Source organism: Gekko japonicus, unplaced genomic scaffold (genome assembly GCF_001447785.1).
Source record: "Gekko japonicus isolate JY-2015 unplaced genomic scaffold, Gekko_japonicus_V1.1 scaffold179, whole genome shotgun sequence".
Taxonomy (NCBI): domain Eukaryota; kingdom Metazoa; phylum Chordata; class Lepidosauria; order Squamata; family Gekkonidae; genus Gekko; species Gekko japonicus.
Window position 1 is genome coordinate 1,619,928 of NW_015160213.1, and position 14,959 is coordinate 1,634,886.

The following is a 14,959-nucleotide window of genomic DNA, read 5'->3' on the forward strand; positions in this document are numbered from 1 at the left end:
GGAGCTGGGGGCGAGAGGCAATGGGGGGAGATGGAGGGGGGGTGGAGGACAGGGGGGAACCGGCAGGATGGGGGGTACTTACCTCCTCCTGCTGCTTCCTCCTCTGCCTCCCCCCCCTGCGAGTATCGTGGGTCCACCCCTTGTTATCTTATAACTTCAGAGACAATATACTTAAAATAACATCTGAGAATATATTTAAAACGTTAATTCATTCTCATGACATTTTATCTCAACAAAGTCTAATTAAAAATAATAATTACAAGTTTCTCATACATATCAATAGCTTTTGGCCTTCAACCAATACTCCCATCCTTGAATTATATCTTCAGAAGTGAAGCTGGACATCCTTGGAATTCTCAGATGCTTCTACACCTGGCCCTAATATCAGCTATGCTGCCATGGGGGTGGGGAGGTTGGTTGTCTTCTAATTGCCTTTGCATTCCTTCTGTGCTTCTTTGCTGCTACAATGTTTATCTCTAAGTATTGCAGGTGGATTTGTTGATGTCTGGTTTTCTTGGGTACCGTGAGAGAGTGTTTCGTTCCCAGCTTCAGTGCTAAACGGCCGAAGCTCGTTCTCTCGCATGCGAGAGGGTGGCTCATTGGTCGGGGCAAAGGGGGGTGCATACGAATACCCCATATCCTATTATGCCCCATGGGCAGCCATCATTATTAACAGTGCCTATGTTAATGCACCTATAGCTCTTCCATAAAGTATTACCTTTTCCTGAAAAGAAAAGAAAAAAACACCCCGAGGCCACATTTGACGGGAACCCCAAGGAACTTTCCTATTTTGTGGTTCGAGTGATGAAGTTCGTGGAGAGGTCGGGCCACCTGTTCCCAGATGACAGTAGCCGCGTGGACGTGGTAGCGGCACGCTCGCGGGGCCCTGCGGCAGCTTGGTATGTGGGGCTGCATAATGCGCGGGGCCCTGAGCTAGTGAATTTGGACGCTTTTATGTGGGCGTTGTGGGCCCAATTCGAAGACCGGAATGCCGGGCCAAAGGCAAGGGCATTCCTGCGCACCCTGAAGCAAGGCAAGAAATCCATGAGGGAGTACTCATCGGAGTTCATGTTGCACATGGCCAAAGTCCAAACGTGGCCTGATCCCGTGCTGGCGGAATTACACCGAGTGGTGCTGAATCCGGAAATCCGGGAAACGGTCCTGAGAGCGGTGGATCCCGTCTCCCTCCAGGCATGGATGCATGAGGTGGAGAGATCCACCTGAACACCCTGCGCCTGGACATCGCAACTGCGGGAGGTAAGCCTACCCCTTCGGCTCCAAAAGGGAAACCGGCACGGCAGTCGGAGTCTATGCGGGAGCACCGCATGAGCCAAGGGCTTTGCCTGAAATGTGGGGAAAGGGGCCATTTCGCGGCCAAATGCAGTGAAACGGGTCCTGGGAAACAAGGGACGAGCGACCAGGCAAAAGCACGCCCCGTCACCCCGGCCAAAAAGCCAACTGGGAAACCAAAATACACCAAAGCCTTGCAAGCCAACCTGGAGGGATTGGAAAATGATTCCAGCGAGGACGGCCCCGAGCCAGCGGGAAAAGGCTCGGTCCTGCTTTGAGAGGCGCGGAGCAGCAGGGCTCAATCCCAGAGGAGCTTAAAGTGGTGAGCAGCTCCCCCCCCCATTTTTCATGACTGTAACTTTGATTAACCCCAGCCTCGGAACACATATCTAGGTACGGGCACTCATTGACTCAGGGTGTGGGAGGGATCTGATCAACCCCTCCCTCGTTACCGGACTAGAGGCGGGGGTGGTGAAGCTGGAAGACCCTTTGATTTTTACCCAAATAAATGGGTCCACTATGAAGGATCCTTGTGAATATGAGACTGTACCATTGCGGGTTGGGGCGGGGGATCATTGGGAAGAACGGCCATTTGTGATCACCCCAGCTGCCAGATTCCCGCTAGTTCTAGGAGGCCCGTGGCTGCATGGGCATGATCCCTACATATTACGGGATGAAGGGAAGGTGCAATTCATCTCTCCCAGGTGCCGAGAACACCAGTGGGACCCAACTTCGGGTCAGCAGCCGATAGCGGAAACCCCGAGAGTGTGCTTGGCTCAGGACGAACTAATGTCTATCCCCCCGAGTATCAGGACCTGGCCAGAGTGTTTGAGGAGGAAGACGTGGATGAGCTCCCACCTCATAGACATTCAGACTGTAGCATTGAAATCTTGCCGGGCCAGAAACTACCCAAGGGGCGCATCTATGCAATAGGGCCGGCCGAGAAAGATGAACTGCGCAAGTTCATTGACAAGAAACTGGCCTGGGGTTTCATCAGACCGGCTTCGTCTCCATTCACAGCACCGGTCTTGTTTAGGAAGAAGGACGGGGGGTTGAGATTATGCATGGATTACAGAGGTTTAAATGCAGTGCGCATCAGGGAGGGGGACGAACATAAGACTTCTTTCAATACCCCCCTCAGACAGTTCGAGTATCGGGTGATGCCTTTCGGTCTTCAGGGGGCTCCAGGGGTCTTCATGAACTTGATCAATGAAGTATTGCACAAGCATTTGTTCAAAGGGGCCCTTGTTTACCTAGATGATATCTTGCTGTACTCCCCCAACCTCCCCTCCCATGTGAAATTGGTGAGGGAGGTGTTGGCCATGTTGCACAAGCACAAACTGTTTGCAAAACTGTCTAAATGCGAGTTTCATAAAACCCACATTGACTTTTTGGGCTATCGCATCTCGGACCAGGGTCTAGAGATGGATCCAGGAAAAGTGCGTGATGTACTGGGGTGGGGGGTACCCCGCACCCAACGCCAACTCCAATCCTTTCTCGGATTTGCAAACTTTTACAGAATTTTTTTGCCCAATTTTGCCCAGGTCAGCTTACCCCTGATGGACTTATTAAAAACTAAGGGGAAGGGCCCGGAGGCTACGAAGCCGGGCTCAGTATTGCCATGGAGTAAGGAGTGTCAGAAGGCCTTTGAATGCCTCAAAGCATTGTTCACTTCGGAGCCAGTCCTTGCCCACTCCGATGAAAGAAAAAAATTCACTATGCAAACTGATGCGTCAAATGTGGCCATGGGGGGGCATCCTCCAAGAGGGAGGGGATGGGTTGCTTCATCCTTCGGCGTATGTGTCAAGGAAGTTTAATGACACCGAACGGAACTGGTCTGTTTGGGAAAAGGAGGTGGGGGCAATAAAACTCGCCCTTTCCACCTGGAGTCACTGGTTGGAGGGGGCGTGAGTTCTGTTCGAGGTGTGGACTGATCATAAGAACTTAGAAATGCTCAAAACGCCTCAGTGTCTCAATGCCAAGCAGCTCCGCTGGGCAGATTTCTTTTCCAAATTCCAGTTCACCTCCATCATTTCCCTGGCTCAGCAAATTCACTGGCTGACGCCCTGTCCTGCCTACCCCAACAAGATAGCCAACGGGAAGTTGTTCACGCCTTCACATTTGGGCGGAGTGGTGACGACACGCAGCCAAGCTCACCGTGAACCTCCGCCCCCTATGATGCAAAACTCCCACCCTTCCCGGTCACAAGGGGCGGGGGAGGAAACTTGGCACAGCAAGTTCGCCTCCACCTTCTCTGAGGGCAACAAGGCAGTGCTTGAAGCGGAGGGTGATGTCAAGCTACGGGCAGATGGCTGTTGGTATCGGGGACACAAACTGTTCATTCCTCTTTCACTCAGGGGGGAAGTGTTGCAAGCAGTACATGGCTCCAAACTGTCAGGCCACCCGGGATTCGTTAAATCTATTGCAACGTCAATTTTGGTGGCTGCAGATGCGCAAGGATTTATCATCCTGTATCAAGTTCTGTCAGCTTTGTGCCATGAGTAAACCTCGACCAAGGAGACCTCCAGGGCTGTTACACCCGCTGCCTACACCAAGCCGGCCCTGGGAAGTTATCTCCATGGACTCCATCATTTCCCTGGCTCAGCAAATTCACTGGCTGACGCCCTGTCCTGCCTACCCCAACAAGATAGCCAACGGGAAGTTGTTCACGCCTTCACATTTGGGCGGAGTGGTGACGACACGCAGCCAAGCTCACCGTGAACCTCCGCCCCCTATGATGCAAAACTCCCACCCTTCCCGGTCACAAGGGGCGGGGGAGGAAACTTGGCACAGCAAGTTCGCCTCCACCTTCTCTGAGGGCAACAAGGCAGTGCTTGAAGCGGAGGGTGATGTCAAGCTACGGGCAGATGGCTGTTGGTATCGGGGACACAAACTGTTCATTCCTCTTTCACTCAGGGGGGAAGTGTTGCAAGCAGTACATGGCTCCAAACTGTCAGGCCACCCGGGATTCGTTAAATCTATTGCAACGTCAATTTTGGTGGCTGCAGATGCGCAAGGATTTATCATCCTGTATCAAGTTCTGTCAGCTTTGTGCCATGAGTAAACCTCGACCAAGGAGACCTCCAGGGCTGTTACACCCGCTGCCTACACCAAGCCGGCCCTGGGAAGTTATCTCCATGGACTTTATTACTGATCTCCCGCAGAGTAAAACAATGACTGTTATATGAGTGGCAGTGGATTTGTTTTCCAAGCAAGCACATTTTATCCCCTTTGCCTCCCTGCCAACTGCTAAGGCGTTGGCCAAAGCATTTCTTCGAGATGTGGTGCGGTTACACATGCTCCCTACCAAGGTGGTCTCCGACAGGGGGTTTCAATTCGTGTCTAAATTCTGGGGGAGCTTATGAAACTGATGGGGGTGGAGAGGGGACTTAGCAGCGCTTATCACCCTGAGACTGATGGCCAAATGGAGCGGGTCAATCAGACCTTGGAGCAATATATTCTATGAATTATCAACAAGACAACTGGGTCGATCTCCTGCCATTGGCTGAATTTTGTTATAATAACACGTCTCACTCCTCTATTGGAATGTCTCCGTTTAAAGCATTGTATGGTTATGATAGCCCACCCATCCTGTTCCTGGATGGCAACAATGACTTGGGGTTGGGGGATGCTGCTCTATGGTGTAAACAATTGCGTGACTTGTGGTCTTTATTGTGTAAGACTTTGAATGCTGCTAAGGACGCGTACAAATGCCAGGTTGACAAGAAAAGGGTGGAGGGTTGGGCTCTGCAGCCTGGAGACTCCATTTATGTGTCAACTAAAAACATTCCGTTGTTACGCCCTAGTCGAAAACTGGGCTGGAAGTACATTGGGCCATTTCCAGTGAAACGGGTGATCAATGAGGTGGCCGTGGAACTGGATTTACCCAAGAACTTGAGGAAATTGTATTCTGTGTTTCATTTCAGCCTCCTGAAAAAAGATTCCGGTTCCAGTCTGTGGCGTCCATCGAAACCGGTACCCCCCTATCTTGGTGGAAGGCGAGGAACATTATGAAATTGCGAATATTCTGGACTCTAAGATCAAACGTGGGAAATTGCTGTATTTGGTGGAATGGGCTGATTTTGGACCCTAGCACCTCGAGTGGGTGGAAGTAGGGGTTATTTGGGCCCCTAGACTGTTATGGAAATTTCACCGTGCTTTCCTGGACAAACCGGGAGACCTCCTGGAGTGACCGGGAGATCTCCCGGAATGACTGGGAGACCTCCCGGATGACTGGTGTGAAGCGGATTTTAGAGGGGGCAGTATGTCAGCTATGCTGCCATGGGGGTGGGGAGGTTGGTTGTCTTATAATTGCCTTTGCATTCCTTCTGTGCTTCTTTGCTGCTACAATGCTTATCTCTAAGTATTGGAGGTGGATTTGTTGATGTCTGGTTTTCTTGGGAACCGTGAGAGAGAGTTTCGTTCCCAGCTTCAGCGCTAAACGGCCGAAGCTCGTTCTCCCGCGCGCGGGAGGGTGGCTCATGGGCCGGGGCAAGGGGCGGTGCATACGAATACCCTATATCCTATTATGCCCCATGAGTGCCTATGTTAATGCATCTATAGCTCTTCAATTAAGTATTCTTTTCCTGAAATTGTGTACTACGTTGTTGGCTGTTGTTTCTAACACCTAAGCAAATTGTATCTATTGATAATGGGTCAGACAGCTTCTAATCTATACTAAGCCATATAATTTTTCTTTGTGTTGTTCTTATTGTTTCTCAAGGCTATTCTGTTCTGGGTTTCTAGACCCCTTTCTTGACATGCTTCTCTGAGAGGCCAGGTTTGTTGTATCTGTTTGTGCCGCAATATCTTCGGTGATCTTTTTGGTCAAGTCCAGCAACTGTTCCTTTTAGTTCTGGCCATCCATGACACTGATACAGGCACTGTGTATCAACACTGGATCAAAAACGCCATGCATAAGAACATAAGAGAAGCCAATGTTGGATCAGGCCAATGGCCCATCCAGTCCAACACCCTGTGTCACACAGTGGCCAAAAATACCAGGTGCCATCAGGAGGTCCACCAGTGGGGCCCGGACACTAGAATCCCCTCCCACTGTTGCCTCCACCCAGCACCAGTGCATCACTTGCCCCAGACTGAGAGTTCCTATCTATACCTTGTGGCTAATAGCCACTGATGGACCAAAACATTAACCAAAACAAGAAAATAAAACTTATTTTAAATACTGAGAAATGCATCAGTCAGTTTTTTAAACCAAGAGCTACATCTTTGGCACAACTAATTTAATCTTCCAACAAATATCACCATCTAAATCTTTAATTGTTGGTTTTATACATATATATATATTATTTTTAAAGCCCTGACCTGGATAGCCCAGGCTAACCCAATCTCAGCAGACCTCAGAAGTTAAGCAGGGTTGGCCCTGGTTAGTATTTGGATGGGAGACCACCAAGGAATACTGCAGTTGTGACGCAGATGCAGGCAATGGAATGTCTCTTGCCTTGAAAATCCTACGGTGTGCCATAAGTCAACTGTGACGATGGCAAAAAACCAACTAGACCATTGTTTTAAAATTGATATGTATTGTCTTTTTAAAAAACTAGTCACTACCTTGAGGGCTCTAATTGGGTACAAAGATGGCCAAGTATATTTTTTGCCTGTGTGTACCCATAATGATCAAAATGTAAACCATGAGAAAGCACCTCTAATATATTGACTAGTTGGAGCAACTGCCCCCCCAACTGAACAAAACAAAACAAAACAAGCCCTGATTTCACAGCAACTACTCCAACATGCAGCACTCCAAAATGTCTGTCTCAGGGTCAGTTTGGCCAGTGCTATAAGGCCACTTCCCAGCATTTTGTTGCTCCAGGGGGAAAAAAAGTGATGTAATATTACAAAAAAATCCTTTGCTTGCAAAGTTAATGTACACAAGATTCCCTTTGTGTGGCCAGAGAACAAGGTACAAAGAATGCCTGGGAATTTTTTTCTACAACATTGGCTTGCACTTCTTTGGCACCATTATCACAGTAATGGCCACAAATACGAGACATCAAGAACCCATGTATTTCTGTCACTGTACCCAACAAAATGCTTGCAAAACCTTTCTACCACAATATCTGTGACATGCAGAAATTCCAAAAAACCTCCTTGATTTCCTGCTAACGAGAGGGGATTCTTTCAAAGTATTAAGTTTTTCTGTAGGTTTGTGGGGAGGGACAGGGGGGTTGTAGTGGGGAAGAGTCAGCCTTTTTTCTTTCTTTCCAGTTCTTAAAAAATATTGTTCCTTCATTTTCTTTTGTGATTTCATGGAGTTTTGGGGCTTTCCTGTTCATTTTTAAGTATTTATTTGTTGTAGCAGGTTCAGAAAAAAAATTCTGGTTATGTTTTAGTTAACAGTTAACTGTAGGTAAGGATTGGTTTGGTTTGAATTCTCTGTTTGACATCACTTCTGCTGCACTTGTTGTTCTGTTTGCACTGGAGGCTTTTGGCCAGTAGTTGCTCTTGTGTGTTTGGCTATTGGTTTCATGAATTTTTTGCCGTAAGGAAATAATGGCAACAAATAGGATGGCTGGGGGGAACTTATTCAGGGGCCTGTAGAATCGGACAGGCAGCATTAGAACCCCCACAATTTTGGTGCCATTTTAGTCAAAAACACCCCCTTCGGGTCCCCCTCAAGGAATAATGAATAATTCTGGGATCCCGGAAAAACACCAAACTCAATTCCTGAAACAGTATTGGGGGACCCAAATATCCTCAAATACCACTACTTGGTTCTTTTAGGTGTATATCCATAGTAACTAATGAATCTGATTGACCCCTGTTAGTGATATATGTTACAGAAACTATAGTTTTAACTTAATGTACATTAATTTATATGTTTTAACTATGTTTTAACTGTGTATGTTTATATTTTGTAAGCTGCCTTACGCATTGTAGAAAGGCAGGATCTATGGTAAATAAATAAATATGGCAGTGAAAAAGGAAGAACAAACAAGAAAACTAATCAAACAGTACATTGCATATGGCTATGCTGCAGTAAAACACTGATATATTATTAAATGCTACACCAAGAGCACTTTAACTAATAACAGTTTAATGCCAATAACTGCATTTTCAAGTTATTGTATAAAGACTGGATTCATGGCAGCATATGAAAATGACATTTCAGAATGCTGCAAAGTCACTGACAAACAAATAATAGAAATATCTGAGATATCAAAAAATCTCCCAACTCCAGAAATAAACCATAAAACTTTAAGAAGCAGCTGAAGATTCCCATATGCGATGTTACCTTTCTTAACTGACTAGAAGCTTACTAAAATTATTTTAAATAGTGTAAAGTTGGTCATTTGATCAGTCAAAAAAGGTTTGGTTAACTGACTGGTCCAAGATTATAAAATATTGCTAAGTACTGATACTTACAAGATCCCGCCCCCCCAAAAGGGGACCCCCTCACTTATTAACCCCTAAAGAACTTCTAGCAAGAGGAGGAGAAGGAGGAGGAGGAAGAGGAGAAGAAGAATGTGCCATTTAGTCGCAACCAACTTATGAGGACTTCAACCTTGGGGTGTTCTAGGCAAGAGATGAACAGAGGTGGTTTGCCATCGCCTTCTTCTACATAATAACCTCAGTCTTCTGTGGTGGTCTCCCATCCAAGTACTGACTGTGGTAGATCCTGCTTAGCTCCCAAGCTGTGATGAGCTCAGGCCAAACTGGGCTATTCAGGCTGCTAGACTGCCAAACCTTTGGATAAAATATTCAGTTTGATATCAAATCAGGGGGCCCTGAAACTGGCAGGAATTCTCCTGGACACTCTAAAAAGGAAGTAACCTACCTGATAGAATGCTCTATGGAGTACAGAGACAAAAGGCCTTTTGTCTCAAGTCTCTAGAGCTCCCTCACACCCTGGTTATGCATAATGGACTCTGACAGGGACATCTACCAAGATCTTACTGGACTCATGAAAGTGTCATGAAAACCAGGGGTCATTTCGTAGAAAAAGAGCTAGGGGAACTCATTAGCATAACTCATTAGCATATGCCACACCCCCTGACATCAGGGGCCCGGCGGTGGACCTGCAAGGCCAGCGGGAGTGCTAGGAAGCCCTGCCAAGGCCCTCCCTGGCCCCAGGCAGGTAGGGGTAGGGAGAGGCGGGGAGGAAGCAACTTACCCTCCCTCTTCTCCTGCCTCCTCCTGGCTGAATGAGGGCCGGAAGCAGGATGGCCGGAAGCAGGGGGCGGGGCTTCGTCATGTGCCCCGCCCCCTGCACCTCACCCGGGGGAACTGTGTTCCCCCGCGTCCCCCCCCGAAATGACCTCTGATGAAAACTGTGTATAACTCAGACCAAAAGGTGTCACCAATAAATTTGGATGCACTACTTGCATTTTTAGTCAGCAAATCCAGGACAACATGCCCACTAATTTCACATTGAACCACTGGTCGTTCACCTAATCCCTACCATGATGAATGATGCAATCACATCAGAAGAATGTGAGAATGTTTACAGATAGTCACAGAAACTTCCTCAAAAATTGATTTTTCCATTTCCTACAGGGGGCAAAATATTTCAAGAGTTGCTATTAAGGTACAGGAAAGAATGGAATTTCTGATTGTGTAGGCACCATCCAATTTGATTAAAAATAAAGCTGTTACCAATAGTGTATGTTTATATGAACACAGTATGTTTATATTCACTGTGAATAAAGAACCAGCATGGTGCACTTTCACTTTACTCTTCTCTCTGAACCAGCATCATAAAAGATGTCAGCAGGAGAGCAAGTAGGAACTAGTGCCTGATAATTAACTGATGCTGCAAGACAGCAGGAACTGCATGAAGAACTGGGTTAAAAAATACACACACAATCCAAACCAAAGACTCAAACTCTTAGTACATTACATTTTAAAATGTCCCTGATTTTCTGAATTCATGAATTATGTATATGTAGCTTACCAAACAAAGCACTTTCTGAGATCAAGCTTATGGTACAACCACATTTGCTCCAGTACCTTAGAAGGTGATCCTCACCTGAAGCATTTACAACATGCATTCTTGGGATTATAATGAAGTAAATGAACAGATTGACAAGCCACAAAGGTACCCAGAAACAGCTATAAGGCAGGCCCAAAGATGATAACAACAGAATAACCATTGGTTGTCATTTATAGCTTGCAACTCAAACCTGTCCAACACAACCTATCCCGGACAGCGATATTTCTCTCTCACAGACCTTGGTGGCAAGCCTTTCCTTGCTTACACACAGCCCTAAACTAAAACAGCTTCTCACACAGTAATAGTGATCCACTCAACAGAGACTCAAGCCCAGAAATCAAACACTGCAACAAACCTAGTTCCCAACTTTGTCTCCATATACACTCAGGCAATAGTAATACAAAACCTAATAACTTCAGCTGAACACTCTTGAGCTCATCCACTTTCTCATCCTCCATTGTGATATATGCCTACATGTGTCAACAGTGCCCTTCTACATGCTACAATGGACAAAGAGGCCACACCCAGCCAAAAAGACTACATGTATCTGACATGAAAAATTACAATATTCAGAAACAAGTAAATGAAATTTGCTCAATGAATTGCTCAATGAATCAATACCCATATTCTGGTTTATGAAGATACAAGAATTATAAGTAGTGTAATCAGGGGTCATTTCGTAGAAAAAGAGGTGCAGGAGCTCATTAGCATAACTCATTAGCATAACTTATTTGCATATGCCACACCCCCTGATATCACTGGAAGTGTGTCAGAAGGCAACACCCACCGCTCAGGCTCCACTGAACTGTTTTGGATTGCTAGCTATTGGGAGGGGGGGAACGTGCAGATCTGTCCTCGCAGAGGAGGGAGAGCTTGTACCTGAATAAAACTTGGTCTTAAAGGTGCTACTGGACTGTCTTGGACCGGGGGGCCAGGGGGAGCTCTGCAACTTACCTGGCTGCTTCTTGCTCTGACTGAGGGCTGCTGGGGGTGGGGCTTGTTGCATGTGCCTGCCCCCTGGGCTCTTTACTGCCGGAGCTCCGCTCCTGTGCGCTCCTGCAGGAAATGACCCCTGAGTGTAATAGTTTAATATGGAAAAATCTGATATTCCTCTGTGTGTGTGTGTGTGTGCATAAAACAACAATGATTTGAAAGATTTTTTTTTAACTTACATCAAATAAATCTGTAGTTTGGTCTTTCATGAGGCAATCAGAACTAGCTACATATTTTCTGCACTTCCAGCAATGAAGCATGTCAACCTGCCTTGGCCTGTTCATCTTAATTCTGTGTACCTGTAAAATAAAAATAAAAATTGTGTAAGTTTAATAATATACTGTGCTTTCTTCAGTTCTACATTTTTAATTCAATTCACATATAAATATTTTCAATATTAGAAAATAAGTGGCAACAGTTCGTAATGGCCAAAATCGCAGACTCAGTACAAAGAACACAACAGACAAGCATAGCTCCACACATGAGATTTATTAAAACATGGTCACCGATACTAAATTATATGTCAAGGAAAGAAATACTCCCGACTAACAGTGGTTACACCTGTGAGAAATACCAAGAGATCAGATCTGCTAACAAGGTCAAACTCTGCACTAACATTCAGAACAACAATTACTACACCTATCAAAACCAATATACCTAGGGGAACATTTTTTTCACTTACTAACTAAATGTAGTACTGTACTGAGTAATGTATTACAACATATTTGTTATTTGTATATGTATTTTCCCTGTTAAAATAATAAAAATAATTTAAAAAAGAAAGAAAAAAAGGAAGTCTCATAGTCAACAGAGGACTAGCACAATAACTGAATACTGCGGTACACTTCTATTCAACAGTGTATTTATCATACATATTGTATTAAATAACTGACTGTGGACAAAATTATCATTCTCTAATGCTGCAGATTGTCTTACAAAAAATGTCATACTATAAATTCTGAGTGAGTTAAAAAAAAGTGTCTGTGGGTGTTTGGATTCAAACAGCAGGGGCCAGTTTATTCTGAAGAGTGTACGTTGGACAGAAAAAAACCAAACTAAAATTTTCTGGTGACACAATTTTGCAATATCTAGCATACTTTCAGTTCTTAGTATATAGCAGTACACCAGTATAGCTTGCCCTGTACATAGCACAGTCAAGATTGGGGTGCGTTCTGACCACGATTTGGAGGCTACTTTCACCAGTGAAAAAGGAGAGGATTTTTGCCAATTCAACCCTCCCACTGGAGACCCCCACTTTGTCTCCCTATGCTCTTCCAGGGAATCCACTGACATCCATGAGCACAGGAGGCTGTAGTGGGAAGGGGGAAGTGGAAAGTTCTGTATAGGATTTGCTTGACTGTTCTGTACTGAAATAACTATTTGAACACAGCAGTTCAAAATTCAGTGTGCTGCCTTTACAATGAAAGAAATGGTTTATAGGACAGTATGACTTTTGTGAGGAGTGAAGTAACCTGATGGTCTGATTAAGTTGGAGAAAATATAATCAGATGTTTGGCAAAAGTGAACCAACCAGTCTGCAACCTAAATATAGTCTAAGAAGGAACAAATTATTTGCAACAATCACTTATGTAAATAATCAGGACTAGCTGCCATCTTGAATTCAGCTGGGAAACTGTCACTTTTCAATCTACAGAACAGAAGGAAGTTAGGAAGAGGACATAAAATGAGATAGGTGAGTTTACAGCATTATAATAGGCCACAAATCAATCCTACTGTTTAATAAAGTTACTTACCGGACAGAAAAGCTAACATGTAGAAGGGAAAACAAACAAATCACATTATTTGAAAGCAACAGCTAAAAATCAGCTGAAGGATTCATTCCACAATAATTTTCTCCAAGGTAGCTCCTTTAGGATTAAGACTACTTAGAGAAGGAATGCAGTATGAGAGAGCAATCTTAAATAGGTCTACTCCGAATTCAGCTCAAGTATATTCAATGGGGCTCACTCTCAGGAAAATAGGATGGCACAGTTAATGTCAGATTTCCACATTTACAAGAATTAGCACCTCACTTTAAAACTCCTGCACAAATGCTAAAGTGAAACTTGGTGGCTAATTTGTTCATGCAAGCAAGCCCTTTACAACTCTTTGGTTGCAAGAATAAATTCCTGACAGAAAAATGTGACGCATTGCTGTGAAACAACTGCCAATTTGCTCTGGAACAGCATACTTCCTGACCATTAAATTGTTGCTTTGGGTCAAGCCAGGCATTTCTATGCAGGCCTAAATTGAATATTAAAAACATCCAGCCAAGGCCTAACCATTTACCAGCACAATCCAACATTCTCTTTTTAGAGAAGGTATTTCTTATTTTTTTTTTAGCTTCCAGTGCTTAGTGGTCCATGGACAGTAAGTGCAATGTCACAAGTGGAGCATCAGAAATAATACTGCATTTACAAAATGAGATTAGGACTCAAATCTTCCACAATACATATCTTGGCCACAGTACTTGGGAGGGTAGGGCAAAGATAGTATCTGCAAGTTTATAGACAATTTTGCCCACAGGTAACGTATAATTGAGCAAAATGTAATCCAGCTAATTATTCTAGACCTAAACCCACTGATGTGATCATTTTTTAAAACTAAAGGCACAATCTGGATCGGCCTGCTTGAAAAGCCACCTCATAGTAGTGACCCCTTTCTCTCTCCAGGATTCCCACACACAGACAAAGCAAAATTATTCCTGTTAATCACAGATCCATCTCATCGAATGTGGATCTGCTCACCATTCAAAGGTTTACCATTTATCACTTCCCCCTTCCACTAGTCATTTTCTTCCAGAAGGGTTCACTTTTGGCACCGGCTGAAAGAAAATCACTGGCGGGGGAGGGGGCTGGGGAGAGTTCAGCATCCCTGTTTCTGTACCAATTTAAATCATGCTCCTATCAACCCTCTTTGGTTCAAACGTTATAAAGGTTCATATGAATATATGACATTCTTTACATTCAGTTTGACCATTGGTCCATCTATCCCAGAGTTGTCAATTATAACTGGCAACAATTCTCCGGGTTCTGGGGCAGCCCTTCTGCCTGAAATCCTTCCTAAACAAACAAAACCCCAGAGATATATGATGGGACTGATCCTGGGATCTTATGTATGCAAAGCATGTGCTCTGTCATTGAGCTACTGACAATTTAGAAAAAGAAGGGTCCATACTACTGATTCTTTCATAGAGATTATGGCCCGCCTAGAGTTTTGAATGCTTGATATTAGTTATGCAAACAGGTAGAAAACTCTAGAAGGTGGTTTTAGGTTCCAGTGTTCAAGATTTATAGACCACCTTTGCACTACAGAGGACTTTCAAAGTAGCTTACAGAAAACAGCAAAGTCCACAACTTAAACACAAAGCACAATTAACAGTCACTATAAAATAAAAAAGGGATTCTGATTAAAGCTCATCAAAGGCTTGAGCAAATACAACCATCTTAATTTGGAACACAAGAGTCTTATTAGCTTCTGCTTGGAAGTACATTCTGTTACAAAATTAGGCTTCTAGGTATACATTCATAGGCTCAGATTGTAAAAGACATCAGAAGAGGCTCCGAATTTTATTTTTATTTATTTACATTTACCCCCAAGTGGTTTAAATATGTCTCTTCCCCAATTTATCTTTTTTTTTTATTCCCCCAGAGGGGATTTTTTAAAATTATTTTTATATAACTACAAATACTACAAAGAAAAAAGGGAGAGGGGGGCTACACA

General features: G+C 44.5%; 1 protein-coding gene across 1 annotated transcript in view; it reads right to left on the bottom strand.

Moving 5' to 3' along the window:
• The window catches only part of RNF180 (ring finger protein 180), an 86,573-nt gene extending 75,053 nt beyond the window's left edge, over positions 1 to 11,520 (bottom strand). Inside the window, exon 1 of the mRNA XM_015410261.1 lies at positions 11,416 to 11,520. Within this exon, the coding sequence (XP_015265747.1) occupies positions 11,416 to 11,520 (105 nt within the window). The remainder of the gene's footprint in view (positions 1 to 11,415) is intronic.
• Between the last annotated feature and the right edge of the window lie 3,439 nt (positions 11,521 to 14,959).